The sequence below is a fragment of the Sturnus vulgaris genome, chromosome 6 (assembly GCF_052056855.1).
Source record: "Sturnus vulgaris isolate bStuVul1 chromosome 6, bStuVul1.hap1, whole genome shotgun sequence".
NCBI lineage: Eukaryota > Metazoa > Chordata > Aves > Passeriformes > Sturnidae > Sturnus > Sturnus vulgaris.
This window is the reverse complement of record NC_142248.1, coordinates 10,986,766-11,002,678: the sequence shown is the minus strand read 5'-3', so window position 1 is coordinate 11,002,678 and position 15,913 is coordinate 10,986,766. Positions and strand designations below refer to the sequence as shown.

At 44.1% G+C, this 15,913-nt stretch overlaps 1 protein-coding gene across 2 annotated transcripts in view; it reads right to left on the bottom strand.

Moving 5' to 3' along the window:
- ITPKA (inositol-trisphosphate 3-kinase A) overlaps positions 1–15,506 on the bottom strand; it is a 39,485-nt gene extending 23,979 nt beyond the window's left edge. The window contains exons 1-2 of one of the 2 annotated variants that reach the window (XM_088166972.1): positions 14,808–15,506; positions 14,398–14,448 (exon numbers count right to left, since the gene is read on the bottom strand). In XM_088166972.1, coding sequence (XP_088023098.1) covers positions 14,398–14,448; positions 14,808–15,311 — 555 coding nt within the window. In that variant the 5' untranslated portion in view covers positions 15,312–15,506. The remainder of the gene's footprint in view (positions 1–14,397; positions 14,449–14,807) is intronic. The other variant, XM_014869244.2, reaches the window with a different exon arrangement.
- Positions 15,507–15,913: the final 407 nt, after the last annotated feature.

The window sequence follows — 15,913 nt, the reverse complement described above, 5'->3', positions numbered from 1 at the left end:
GTGGATCTTCTGACTGCAGGGTTTCCATTTCCTGTTTGTGCTGTACTCAGGATGGGCTGGGCTAAATCTTCAGAGTCATGAGAAACACTTAATGCAATAAGCAGAAACAACACTGCAAATCAGAAGCCTCAGGTTCCTGTGTTTTCTCCCCTGTGGCGCCTCACCATGCAGTGAGATGCACACATAATTTGATTTTGCTACTCTTTAAGATACTTGGTAAGCTTGCTGGGTGTTCATTACGTCCAGACTAAGGGAAGAAGTGAAGGTAAGAGAAATGGATGGTCGGTATCAGACTCAATTACTAGGAGCACAAAATTCCATGTCCCACTCCACAGACACTTGTACACTCCAGGAGCAGTTCCCCTCCAAATCAGAGGAAAATGAACTACAAAGAAGCAAAAGCCTTGCTTGCCTTCCTGCAAAGAGCATCAAGAGCCACAGTCTGCTGACTATTCTGCAGGAATCTATGTCAGCATTTTGTTTCTGGTTATTACCAACTGAAATATCTACAACCTGTACAGTACTCCTGGGCCAAAAGACAAAATAATAAAGTAATTAGATGGCTTCAAAGGTGCATTGTCACAAGGGTTTCCTTCATTTATCTCACAGATAGGTTGTAAAAGCTGATACTGTGGACTGAAAGACAGATTTTACTTCAACAAGAATATGTCGTTTTCTGTTCTAAGGGATACTACACTGTCTGCCTTCCATAGCAGGCATTAAACACGGCCATTATCCCTACTTTCACAGCTTGTGGTCTGCTCTGAAAGACACTAGTTCTCTAGCAGGATGGAGCTCTGCCACTTGTTCCTACTGAGCACAGGAAAGCCGAACCAACAACATTCTGCCCCTACCAGGATTCTGCCAGAACATCAGTCTTGCTAGAAACTGAAATGTTATCCAAGAAGTAAACAGAAAGCTCCTCACTATAGGAAAGCTGACTCAGAGCCCAAACATTCAAGATTTATTCAGGCTGTCCATCACCCAGAACAGATATGTGGTAAATCAAACATCACTTTGGCAGATGGTGTGGCAAAAGGAAAGAAATATTCCTTAACCTCCAAAACAACTGCAGTTTAAATCTCCAGAAACAGTCTAGCAATTTGACAATTCTCTGCCCATCTTCCACGTATCATGGGTCACTGATTGACATCTCCAGTCATGAGGAGGCATCTAGAAAGACAACACTCTTTACATGATAAAATAAACCCAACACCCTATCAGGCAGGACACAGAATTATCAGTTCCAAACAGGATGAATATTTGCGAATACTTAAAACCCAAACAGATCCACATTCCTTTGTGCACACCAATAAACAGGTTTAGCCTAAAACATAATCACAACTTGTTAAGGTGCAAATGTGTCATTTGTGAACTGTGCACGACCTCAAATCCAAATGTACTACAAGTGCCAATCCGTTTAAATCAGGTGTGGTTTCTGCGTAACATCAAGAGAAACTGTGTTCTGGCAAGGAGCCAGGAAATAACTTCAATAAGCTAATCTCCCCCGAGTGAACTTGGGAAGGAAGCTGAGCATGTGCTTCATCTTATTTGCCATGGTGGTGCAGTCTGTTACCTGGAGACACAGCTCTATGCTGCCTGCCCAGCACTTCAGGGCTAGGCTCACCACCACTCTAACATCCCAGTGACTCAGAGGCCACAGCAGAACCTCCAGTCTGAACAGACAGAGAAATAAAGAAAATATTAATGCTTATCCTTTCTTACACTTTCCTATTTGCCAGAAACCACTACCATCCAACAGGAATTGCTAAACTGTTTTCTACTAATTGGTCAAAGACCCCTCTCTTCCCATCCCCAGCAGTTTGGGTTTGGACACGTGTTGAAAGCTGACCCTGCTTTCAACATATCCCCATGTAAGGGCCCCAGAAGCTGCAGCCCACATAACTTTGAGATCTGCCTGAAAGAAATGTAACAGTGGAAGACTACTGTACTGTAATTAATTTTTTCTATAAGAAAGGATAGGAAGCACAAGGACAGAATTAAGGTTGCTGCATGTATACATACTTACTGACAGGTATTGATTTTTAAAATGTTTTTACATAACTTTTCTTTCCTATCAAGATAATTCAACTTCTAATATCCTAAACGGTCAGACACTCACTTGCAAAAGATCTGAGTAAATTTCATTGCTTCAGTATGGAATCCCGGTTCAGCTATATGCCCTTTCTCTGTTCCAGTTCCCACAACTGCAGGTTATAACAGCTCTACTTCACAACACTGTTGAATAATTTAAGTAATTAGTGCTTGTAAACTAAATTAGAGGCACTCAAATAAGAGACTCAAGCACTCAAATAAGCAGTAATATAGCGTTAAGTGAAAAGGACTATTAGGGTCTAAAAATATGTCATGTAAAAAACAGACCATACACACTGGTAGCAGTTTGCCAACTGCTCCTCTTTCTATCACAAGGCAAAGTCCAGCACTCCACCTCTCCTTCCTTGTCTCCTCTGAACTGCCTCTTCCATTATCCTCTCAAGAAGCATAAGGAGTCACTGCTTCACTCGTGGGGCACTGCACAGTTCAAACAGGGCCCACCCCTTGCAATGGAATGCAAGTGTCAACATATGATAGGCACTGCTACTGAGCGGGGTGTGGTGTTTACCTAGGGGAAAGCCACATCCTTCAACCACTTTAATAACTCAACTTCAACACAGTATAACTCTGAGATTATTCCAAACCACTCCGTTGAAAGGATTTTGAAACAAACAAACAAACAAACAAACAAACAAACCCAACAAAACAAAACCCCAACCAAACAAAAACCCACACTCCTCTTAATGGAATGTGGCAATGATTAAGAAATCTGTGATTCTATGGAAATGAGGACTCTCCACCTTATCCCATTGGAGCAAGAGGCTTACGAGGTAGTTGTTTGTTGGTGAAGCAAACCTAAGATTAGAAAAACCCTTCCCCAAGTCAGCTCGAAAAACTATGTAATGAATGCAGAGAAAAGATGACTTCCCCCTTGAGCAAAACTACAGGATGAAAAGATACTTTCTGTTAACAGAACAACGTAAGAGAAGTGAGTTGAATTCCTCCTCTGTATCAATAGCAGCTAGCCGCAGAGACAAGGGGTTATTTAAGATTTTAATTTCCATAATGTAGCCTTAAGAAAGAGAATCAAATTCAAACCTTACATAAGCACGAGTGACTCAACTAAAGATTGAAACTGAAACAAGGCATCTGTCTTCCTGAAGAGTTGTGGGTGTTTGAACAATAGCAAATGTGTTTTATGGAGCATGTTTCCTCTGCCCGGAAGGTAAACCTGTGTTCACCATCAGGATACTGGAGATCCCACCTTTGGAGAAGCATAAACACTAACTGCCAATTATTAAGATGCAAACTCACCAAGAAATAAAGTAAAATAAACAGGGTGTCGTTTATAAAGACAATTTATCCACCAAAAATTTTATCTCATGGCAAAAGAGATTTAAAAACCCCCATAAAACTTCAAAGAACTTCATATTCTTGGCTCCTAGCAACAGCACTGCAAGCCACACACCCGTATCTTGCACAACCACCTACACCAGCCTCCTGAAATATGGAGCAAGCAGCAACTTCTGTGCCACATTGGACATGGGTAGCAAAACCCAAGAGCAACCAATATCAATTTACCAGGGCTCAACAAAGAGAAAACAGACATTTGAAATGTCATTTGTAGATGGGTTATGGCCTACACTGGACACAGGGCAACAGGCCATGCAATGAGAAGCTACATCACAAGCCAAGGCTGATTTTGCTGCTCATCTACTCTTTTTCTTGAAGAATGCAATGTAAAAAGAATATTGGTGACTTGGCTGCATTTATCCTATAGTCCCAGACAGGATTGTTGTCTGTAATATCAGAGGAAAGGCAGACTAGGATCAAGACACAGAACTATAGCAATGGAAGAGGACATATTTCTAGAGATGATGCAGAAAATCCCAACAGATAAACAGGGACAGAAGACAGATGATTAGTTATCTGTCACTCCAGTTTTAATACTGGAATGGGAAATCATAATCAGGATCAGCCAGTCCTACTGCTGATGTCTCCAAAAAGACTTGGAGACTGTTGGCATAGTGATTAACAATCACTGGACTGTTGGAGAGCTCAGGACTTGCTCCCTTTCTTGATGTCTTTGCTGAAAGCAAGTAATTTTCTTTGATCTTACTATAAATTTCGGGAAAACAACTCATGAAACTGTTATAGGGGCCTGATTAGAGCCCAAACCCAGGCAGACCATTAGGCCAGAGAGAACTCTAGAGGCTTACTTCTTCCTAACATCTAAAATATGGCTTCACTGTTTTTTCTTCTGACTGCCTTGGGCAGCCCTAGTGGCATCATGAGCAAGTGATAGGCAAAATCACATGAAAGTCAGGAGTCTCCACTTTAAAATCTTTTCATAAGTTTTTCAACAGAATGGCAGGATCTGTCCTGAAATCAGTACCTCAGGATTTAACTGCTTACTCCTTCTGGGTTGGTACAAAGAAGGCAAAAAAGTTCCTTATTTAAATGCCACAGAGCAAGACAATACAAACTGTATCAAATTATCAGCTCAAAATTCTGATACTCAGCATTTTGCACTATGAAAAGTGAGAGCTGAAGCGTAGGAAGGTTTCTTAGCTTCTTCAGATTACATTTTCCTCTGAACAAAGCTGACCCTTTGTGGGGTCAGCAACGCCGTTCCTACAGACCACACATGGGTGGCAAAGGAGGGAGCCCACACCAAGCAGAGCTGATCATGATTAGAATATTCAGGTCAAGTGCACTTAGCCAACAACCCACTCAAACCCCGCACAAGATAACAGCTGATCTGCATGCAAAAACACTGTTCACACAGATTTTTATCCTTTCTGCTGCATCACATAAACATATAATGATGGAGAAGAGTACAAAGGCCATACGGATTTCTCTAGCTCTGCCTCTTTCAGAAGATCAGGGTCTCAAAACCCAGATCTCCTGCACAACCACCAAAGCACCAATGCACAAGAATTCTTTATATGTGTTTTATTCTCTGGTGATTTCCTCTAAGTTACCCATCTCAGAAAAGAGCTAAAACTGTTTGGTTTACTTCAGATTGAATAACTCTAAAAAAACTTGAGCTGTTTCCAAGGCTAGAAAAAGATTCATGTTGACCCCACAACAAAACTCCTAGGGAATCCTCTGAAAAGCTTTTTAAGCTCAAATTTTGAAGAAGGAACCTGAAATCTAGGAAGAGAAGTGTTTTCAAAGCAGGAGTAAGCAAAGGGAGGAGCAGAGGTCAACCTGACAAAGCCTGGCAAATTGTAAGAACCTCAAATTAATTTGCAATAGAGTCTCATTAGTATTTAATCACATTCTTGGAGACTGCTCGGCACAGCACACACAAGGGATCAGTGTGGCTCAGCTGTGAGGGATGTGTTCAGCCATACACAGGAGCTGAGCTTGAGGAGGCTCACCTGTGAACTAGGTTTCCCCCACACCAGAGGGCACCCATCCCAGTGCCTGAAGAGCCTCTCCAGGTGCAGCCCTGCTGTCAGTGCCCTCTCTATCTAGCACGGGCACCTTACTGCAGCCAGGCAGCGCCGCCTCGTTCCGCAGCACACGCTTCGGGAATGGAGGGAGGATGAAACATCACCGCCGGATGTCAGCACCTTCTGCTCCTGCAACACGTTCAGATCCAGAATTGCATTTGTGCTGGAACTTTAATAATATCCTAAATGCAAAACTGAGTACTCAAAAGTTAGAAATTTTCAGAATTGAAGTTTTCAGTACAAACTTAAAGACAATCTTTACAGCAGCAGTACGCTGTTTTCCAAATTTTAGTGAATTTGTTTTCACAACCTGTTAAGTGAAGTGTTTTATTCATATCTTTTAGGGAAAAATACTGAAGGAAAAATAGGTTAATATGAAAAGTACACACTAATTTTGAAAGCTTAAACTGAGATGTCAACTCTTGCTTTTCCTAATACCCAGTGTTATACAATACTGTAGAATAGCGTTGTAGAACAGCTCCCATTAACTTTGGCTGCATGTACAAATGTTCAGTGTTTCTGCTAGTAAGGCCCACTCTCAAGACAGTCAAAAGGAGAATGAACAAAATACAGTTATTGGCCATGGTGAAAGTCTCCATAAATAACTTTCTTAGTCTCTTCCCAGGCAAAGAGGGACTGTGAAACTGTGAAAGGCAGCAGTTCTCCACATCATTCAGCAGCGTTAAATTGGGAACTCAGCCTTTCCCTTCCTGTGATCTGCTGCAGAGCTATCTGTGAATAAACAGAGGTTCTGCAATACATGTCATCAGGCACCGTGGAACTGTAACTTATCCTTTGAGTTGGGTGAAAATATAGAACAGTTGAAAGTCATGAATTCTGTGCATCAAGTGCTACACCTGCTTGTAATGAAAGACAGCAGAACATTAACATACCCACACTGCAGGCACGTGAGTTCTTTCATTACATATACTTTCAATGTTTGACTGATGATTTCTTAAAATAGTTGTCACATGTTCTACCTTTTTTGGGAATGTATTTTTCCTTGAACTTTAAAGCAATAATCTGCTTCCCTATTAAGTTTTGCTCTTCCCTCTAGTCCTTCCTCTCACATTTCCAATAGCTTTCCCAACCATTATCAGTCACTCCCCTTCTGCCTGGTTGTACATAACATGAACCTATCACAATCCTTTTACCCCTTCATCTCTGAAGTTTTGCTCTTGAGTAGCCTGCATTAGAACCTTGCAGCTACCCTTTGGAATGTGTGTACCCAGAAGAGTGGTCATTTGAAAGCACGAGACAGTACCACTACCTGTGCCACATGCTCAGAAGATCTTTAAAGATTTTCAGCAAAGGTGGTGATTTCAGAGCATCTGAAGAGGTTCCACCAGTGGAAGGTGTTGACACACAGCAATGATGCTTCATCCATTTCCAAAGTATGTGCTAGAGAGTGAGCCAGTGCTGGCTGGTGCTGGTGAGAAATGCCTTCTTGTATGGGAAAACCCAATTTACAGCTGCCTTGTGCACAGCTGAGCCCCCTCAAGCTCACCTCCTGTGCCTGGAGTGGGATGGCTGAACACATCCCTCACAGCTGAGCTCCATCGATCTCTTGTGTGCCCACAACACACAGACTTCGACTGGCACCAGCACCTCAAAGGTGAGAAGTAGAAGCTTGCATTTGATTCAGTACTCCACCACAGGAAGCAAATGAAGTAGAGCACAGAAAAGTAGTGCTGTCTTCAGTGAACATCACTAGAAAGAACTGCTGCACTGTTCTCAACTATATGGAGCTTGAAAAGAGCTGAGACACAAAGAAAGCTGTGTTCTCTGTAGCAGCTCAGAGCAGTGAATGCAGCTATAACTAAGACTGGATCACTTTATGCTGGGATGTGGCAGAGACCAGGAGACAAAATCAATTACATTGGTAATGAATGATAATTTTCTACCACCACTGAAAACAAAGACCTTCTCTCTCTATGCAATGTTCAATGTAATTTATCAAGGGACATTATTCTTATCACATGAAAGTTGTATGAAGTATGTATGAAGTTGTATAAAGCAGTTTCTGTTGATACATGCCAAGCGATCTGTGTCATTCCCACTAGCTACAACTCATACAGTTCTGCAACATCCCAGCTTCCTGTTAATCCTCTGGATGAATCAGACACACTTCAGTACCAATGACACCCAGACACAACATGTTTCTATACATATTCTTTATCACCTGTAACCACACCTCTGTTAGAATGTGGCTCATGTACAGATGAGGTCAGAAGGCTGAATGAGAACTGCAGACTGAATGTGAGTAAAATAAACGTGGGCTGAGGTAAACAGTTTAAAGTGTTTGCATCACTGCGTCACCTTACTTGGATATTTCAGCCTGTAAATATGGAGTGCTCCTGGATTCTGGGTTAATGCCAAGCTCCTACAAAGCAGAACCTGTGTCATGCTTGCTATAGTCACCAACGGGTTTGGAGAGTCTGTCCCAAGCTCTAAATCTGGATCATGTCAGTCTAGGATCACTGCTTCAAAAAAGCTGTCGATTTGTCTTTGGCTAACTTCTTCCTGAGCTCGCCAAGGAATAGAAGATTTGCTAACCAACAATAGCCAGGCCTGGTGGGTTCAGGGTAGGTTTCTATAGCATCAGTCTCACACTTCCATGTGTTGGAATGTAAAAGATTTCATCCTTTGTGAGAAGCTCAACATTCATCAGTACAAAAATCCACTTAAATGCTGCTTGCTATGTGTTATCCCAGAAAGCATTGTCCATTACTGACAGGAATTAATCAGTTAGCACTGGAAACAATACACCAAAGTATCTGCTAGCCTGACACTGGATGAACAGGTAGCCTCTCCCCCTTCCCCATGCTTTTGCTCAGAAGGAATTGATGGAGACTAACACCTGCTCCCACTCCCCTCCTTTCTTTATATTTTTCCCCAGGTATGTTCTGCTTTGGACAGACAATGCCATCTTACCCAATTTGTGAGCTTTTGAGATGAAGTTCTGCTGGTAGAGAAAAGCACTTAAAAACTCAATTTAAACCTATGCTATGCAGGATCTGAATTAACATGGACTGACAAGCCAATTCTCTCTGCCTCAGCCCCCTTTTGCTGCAAGAACTACCCTGACTGTGAAAGAAGAGACGAGACAGACCCGACTGCTGCGGTACATCAGATGACCTTTTCCTTCCAAAAGGTGTAAGATTAACACTACTTTTTCTGCCACCACATTTTAAAGATAATCACTACAAAATGCCATATGATGATCTTTACTTTTTCTCAGCCACTTCTAAACAAAACAGCTATTTACCATATAAATGCAATGTGCATTCTCAGCTTCCAACATTAAATTGCATCACATTGTGAGCATTTAATCAAACCAATCCACTTCAACATATTCCATTTATAATAAACTTTAGATGTGAGTTGAGGTAATTTTTGAATATGTTAACTAATTTCTAGTAGTAATCAAACTAACCAGCTAAAAATTACTCACTCTGATCAAACGAGTCTAACAAGGTAATAGTGTCAGAACCCAAAAATATACAGACAAAACTGTGCAAAATTCCAAACTATTGCTCCAGCCACCACCCTTATTCCTTTTAAGGCTGGCATGGGTTTTCACAAATAAATCTGCTGAGTCAATGATAGCTTGAGAAACATACACTTAGGTATGACCTCTTTAAATACGCTTCACCTAGTGATGAGGAGCTGCTGTTACTTTTTTCCCACCTTTCCAGTTGGAACAAGCATTAGAAGGAGGTTTGAACTATAAAAGTGGATATACAGAGAAACTTCTATAACACACCCAACACAGCAGGTCCATAAGGAAAAAGTTATCAGAGTTCTTTCAACTTTAGACTGTATACCCGAACAACATGTCCTTTAACATATGAAAAATGAAAACTATCAGAGCAAAATTGATTCAAAAGATAAGCATCTTGTAACCTCTAAATCACCATTTCAGATATATCCAGGACTAGAAATTCTTATAAGGCATTTAATTGCCTGTCTCAACTGATTTGGGAAGAGCTAAGTCATTTCCTTATAAACAAGAATCCACATTACTAATAAAAAATCACCATTATACCTGATACTGCTGATGTTTCGATATACTCCACCACTTCACTGTACAGCGGTGAAGAATTCATCCTCAGACTGAGATATGACTCTCAGTTCAGAGTTTTGTTCCAAGTACTGTGCAAATATGGAACATTACTGCTATTCGACTCAAATTTGTTCAGTATACAATAGGAAGATTTCAGTATTTGGGACTGTCATTATAAATCTGCATGTTTTTAGCAGCATGAAATATATTCCACTAAAAGCAGCTGTTTTGTGAGCAGAACACTAGAGAAGCTTAGCTTCTCCTTGACTACTGTCCTGCACCCCTACCAGAGTACTTACAGCTTGTCACTGTCATATATAAACTTGTTCCAAAAGCCCTGCAGCTTTGCTAACATTTCCACACCTCCTCAACTTCCTCCCTTTCACCCCTGTGCCTCAACTTGTGTCTCCACATTCCCTAACCTCACCAGCCCACAGCACTGTATGATCCCTCCCACACTTTCTCCTAATTACCCTCAGGAGAGGAAACACTACCATGGATCCAGCATGGAAGCACCTATGGACTAGCCAGTATGCACATGCCAATTTTCCAGTCAACAAGAGAAACAGAAGACAGCTGTTTATCTGCTCTGGCACCTTCTCCCACAGAGAAGAAAAAGTATGCACTTATTCTGGCTTCCTCTCTTCCACTCAGTCTGACCTTTGTGAAACTTCATAGAGCTCTTGAAGAAACTTTAAGATGCCTATGCCACTGCTAAATTTGGCTGGAACCTACCAAAGCAGTTGAAATTGAATTGATAGAGTGATTACACAAGCTTTCCTTCCTTTGGAGAGTAGGCTAAAATCCCATTAACAGTCTTCCTTATGTCATCCCGTCATTCCTATTCTTCATTTAAAAATAACAATTACATTCTACTGCATTAGCTTATGTAACCCACCCCTGAGACAAAGTAGTTGAAACTTTCATTCTGTATTTATTAATTTATTTAGTTAGTTGCCTATTAAGTATGCGTGCCTTTCTATACACTTGTCCATTTTAAGGTAGTTGATATTATGAAAAAAAACATCAAGAAGATCATTGAAACCAAACCAAAAGGACTTCACTAATGAATATCCCCCAAAGTTTCTGGACTGGTATCATTGAATGCAATAACTGAACTGCTTTTTCTATAGCAAACTGTCAGCTGTTCTCATGGTTACGGTTCTAGGAATTTGGAATGACAGGTCACAGTTACAAAAATGAGTAGATTTATTTGGCATGTTTCTATCTAGCAAATAACATTCTCCTATAAAGAGGACAAGAGGCTGCTGTACATTATCATGGTGTTTATTCTCTGTGAAAACCACTCTTTAAAGACTCTATCCCAACAAAGAAGGTGCTAACCAGACTTCGTACTTCTTAAAACTGCTCATTCACAGAATGAAGACAAAAATACATAACTCTTGTATCCTCTCCATTACTATAAAAGCACCACTGGTGTTTTCACTGCAAGATTCAGCTGTGTATATACACCTCCCAGATGGCATGAACAAGACTACAGAAGTATGCTTCCCATTTAAATGCAGAAATGTTAGCTTTTGCCATAGGATAAAATCTATTCTGTCAATTGGCTATTTAAAAAATAACCAATATTCCTTCTTTTAAGTTAACTGCCAAGAGTTACAAAGCTCCAAATATGGCATTAGTGCAGTTTCCATTAGCACAGCTTTACACAATTGCTTTTCACTGAACTCCAAGTTGAACAAACAGGACAGCAGCAAAATAGGCTTCTCTCATACTTCCATCCCTTCACTCTTGGAAGGGTCTTCCTTCAGGAAAGTCAGGACAGCCTAATTTCAAAGCCTCTGCTAATGACTGCAAAATGGCGTGAATAACTTATTCAGAGAAACTGGAACACCACCCACTGAGCTCCTCTCAAAGGTGGGCCTGCCCAGCTGCAAGCAGCACTTTGTCCCAGCGGAGCAGGGCTGGCACTGCTCTGTCATCATCAGCCATCGGCCCCAAGATATTCACTGCCCCCACACGGGCTCCAACACTCCAGGGACATGCCCACGTACTGCACTCAAAAAGAAACAAAAATTTAACATCATCATGATGTGTCAATCCATCCAACCCCAAATGCTCTGTGAAATACCTAACTGAATCACTCATCCTCTTGGGAAGCTGTTTGACAAGTGAACTACCAAGGAGAACTGTCCTCCCAGGTATACAGTCAGAGACAGCACTCCCAGGCATACAGTCCTGGCATTTAAGGCCTGAGAACTCCATGGCAGCAAGCCCTGGACACAGAGGCTCCTGAGCTTCCCATCTCACACACGGTAGCTTGAGAGCCCACAGCATTTCGGACTCAACTGGGTCTTGATGTCCAGATTAACAGTAGAGAGGCTTGGGAGGGCCTTCTTCAGTTTAGGTCTCAAGTTCCTGGGTCTCCAGATGGAAGCCTTGAAGTTCTGATAACAAGAAGATTATCAGAACTTCTACTCCCACAGTTGAAGACCTGGGCAAATTTCCAAGGTCCCTGATAGGCACTGGGGAGCCTGGTAGGCTTGACAACCCAGTAGTCCTTTGAGCACTGGTCTGAGCTTAATCATAAGGTGCTTGGCTCCAAATTAAATTCTAATATTTCCAGAGAAAAGTCTCAGGGAATTCCCCAACACAAGAGAAATTTTAAAATGTCAGAATTTCCCATTAATTAGGAAACAGTAACTTTGGTCCACCTCTGATTTCAGTTTTCCTCAGAAAAGTCTCTATGCTTTGTGTTCCACTTTTAGAACAAGCCTTCACCTATAAAATTACACTGAAAACAATAAACAAAATGTTCCAAATTGCATCTAAACAAAATATTCAAAATATAAAAGCATTCCATAGGTTCCTAAAATTTGTAGTTATTTTCACTTGTGTGTGCCTGCCTTGAACCCAAACCTTCCATTCTAAAACAAACATGCATCCTGACTCAAGATTTACGAGTCGAAAGGACACATCCTGTAAAGCTGAACCCCCAGAGGTTCAAAGCACAGACTCCAATTTTGGCACGGTATGAAGTCACTGCTTTGCTGAAGAAACAGGACTCGACTGCACTGTCCAGTACCAAAAGGCATCAATCACAAGAACTGTCCTGGATGCCTCCAGGAACTGGTAAGCAAACCACCAAAAGTGAGGCCACCTGAGATGAAGGACAGTGCACCTGACCACAGGAGAAACAGCAGATTCCTGGGATTCGAGCTCTTGGTGGGTAATGCAGCAAGGAAGGGACGGATGAACCATGCAAGCAGTCACTGAGTAGGTGAACCCATTTAATTTATTAGGTAGTGCCATGAAGTTCTGCTGGTTTAGAGTCCTAGGTACCAATCCCTGCTCTGGTTTGACACTGTGCCACAGAAGGGATAATGAGATAAAATCAGCCAGAATGCAAGCTCCTGGTGTACAGTGTGTCCCCTACATTGCAGGTATGGAAATATAACTCAGCCTTGTAAAACATCAATTATTTTACTTGAGTTGAGGGAATACTTACTTTACCAAGGAGGCATTAAACAGTCCTGCAGCTGACTAAATTTCAGAATACTGCAAAAACTTCTTCAAAAATTGAATTATTATAATACTATCAAAGTTCTCATTTTCCCACACACCTAAATGAACAAGACAGTCTCTCAGAGTTTAAAACATTTATAATATAGATATTTTTAGTTTGTCTATAAATCAATTTTAAAGATCTTCTTCTTTTAATATTTTATTTTCTTGTAATTAAAAGGTGACTATAAAGACTTCCTAAAAGAAAATAGTACCACTCACATGATACATGCATGTCAGACTACAGGGAAAGATGCACTCCCAATAATTTAGGTCTCAATATTGTATTCAGTACCAATGACTTCCGAGATGCAGAAGTGTAACCTTTGAGGCAGCACAGCTTCTCATATGAAGAATCAGTTTTGCTTCAGTCTATATTCACAGAGAGTTTAACCAGCTGCCACGATGCTGTCTCAGAGTTCTCTTACTGCTGAAGTGTCACCACTTAATTCTTGCTCCCCATTAACCACACATACTGCCATAGCAGGGATATTGAGTCAAATGATCCTATGGCCCTTCATTAGCTTTAAATTCTGTTCTCCTGCTACTTTCACAAAATTGCATAGCATGTGTTTTAGAAAAGAAAGCAAAACAACAGTAATCTTTCCCCCTGCAAACCAGATTCTATCTCAGAATCAAAAGTACAAACTAAGTATTATTATTACAGGTTTCTTGATACTCAAAATGACAAAGTACAAAACCCTTTTGTGTTTTTCTCTTTCAAAATCAGGCCACAAGTTGATACAAACAAAACCAATACTGTGCATAGCATTTTAGTTCCTGTACCATGTGTCCTCTGAAGTAGTAAACCCACAATTACCATGAGAAAAGTCCAGCTGGAGGCATCACCTACAAGTTGCATTACTTCCTCTTTATACCTTTTTTATAAAAGCATATGTTCTGCTTGAAAACAATTCAGCACCAATGAGTTGGCAGTAGAACAACAATTTAAGCAGCAGTATCAATGAAGGTGGGAGGGAAAATTCACTAAAGCTACATTTTTCAGGTACAAAAGCTTGAGAAGCACGCTATATGGAGTCAGGCAAATATACATCAAAGAAAACATGAAAGAGCAACTAACTATATGCCTTCAAAAGTGCACTTCACGGATGAAAGCTGCCAAATTACAAAGGGGATTTACTGAGAAGAATGTGCTGCTGCCAGAATGGACAAAAGCATGCATTCTATCCATTCCAAGCTCCTCCCCATCTCCTGTCATGCTCACAGCAAGAAGCGGCTCAAAAATTGACAACCACAGACTCCAGGACTGAAAGAGACAAAAAATACCTGCTGGGAAATGCCTGGAAAAATTTTATTTTGAGCATCTGACACGGGAGACTGGAAAAAAGAAAAAAACAACCCACTTATGATCAAAAAACATCTCCCCGTATTTTTTGGGACATAAAGTACAATTCCACAGCAGAAAGAAACAACGCACACCTGGCCGGGTTTTTGAGGAGCCCACGTGCAGAAGCGCTTTTCCAAAAGGCGCAGCAGCCTGTGCACGGCAGCGCACTGCTGCCGGCCCAGGACAGGAGTTTCCCGGAGTTTGCGTGGAGTTGGGTCACGGAAACCCCACTCCAGGCGGGAGCATCTGCTGGCCCCTGGCGAGCCCGGGAGGCGCCCGGCTGCCCGGCCAGGACGGCCCGGGGAGGGGGCAGCGCGTCCCGGGCGAGCCGCTCACCCCGCGCCCCTACCTGGCTGGTGTCCTCGCCGTGCTCCAAGTGCACGATGCCTTGGCTCCTACACTCCGTGTCGCTCAGCACGTCGTCCTCCGAGTCCTCCAGGAGGGACGAGGAGCCGGTGGAGGAGACCGAGGAGTTGGACAGCCTGCGGGACTGCAGGTGCAGCGAGCTGCCCGTCCTCAGCCCGCCGCCCTCCGGCCGCGCCGGCCGCGCCTGGGGGCTGCCCTGCGCCTCCTCGCTCTCCTCGGCGGTGACGGTGAGCCGCGGGATGACGGGCGGCAGAACCCCGTTCGGGGGTCGGCAGCCCCTCTTCGGCCGGTCGGGCAGCTGACGGGCGGCGGCGGCGGCGACGGCGGCGCAGCGAGCCTCGAAGAGGGAGCAGAGCTCCCCCACGGTGAGCCGCTTGGCCCGGCTGAGCTCCGGGCTGCTGTGCAGCCCCGCGCGGGGCTCCATGGCGGGGTCGGCGCCGGGCGCCTGCCGAGCAGCGCTCCAGGACCGGCGGCCGGAGGCGTGCATGAGGGAGCTCCGCGCCGCCGCCGCCGCCGCCACCGCCGGGAAAACTTCTTTGTGGTTCAGTCAGTCTCCCGCGGCTGCCCGCAGCCCGGCGGAGAGGCGCATCTCCAGCCCGCCCTGCCCGGGCAGTTCTGAGTCACCCGCGGCGACAGCCGGAGGCTGCTACCGTGCCCGCTGACCCAGCGCCAGGGCCATGGGGGCGCGCTGAGCCCGCCCGCTCGCCCGCCCGCCGCCGCCGCCCCGCTCCGCCTCGGCGCTGAGGGGAGGAGCGAGCCGAGCCGAGCCGCGGCAGCCCCTGCCCGCCCCTTCCCGCCGCCACCCCCACCACCCTTTTGGTTTCGCTTTGCCTGCGGCGGTCCCCGGGGAGCGGCCTGGGGGTGTCCCGGTGCCCGCCCGGGTGTGGCGCCCCGCGCCCGCCTTACCTCCGCCCCGCCGCCCCTCGCCGGGCCGCGGCTCCCCGGGCACGGCGGCTGCGCAGCGCGGCGCGCCCCGGCCGCCCGCGGGCCGGAGGGGCGGTGCGGCCCCACAGCCCACCCCCGGCCGGGGAGGCGAGGGACGTGCCCTTTGACCCGCCCTGGGCATCTCCACCCGCTCAGGGCTGCGGT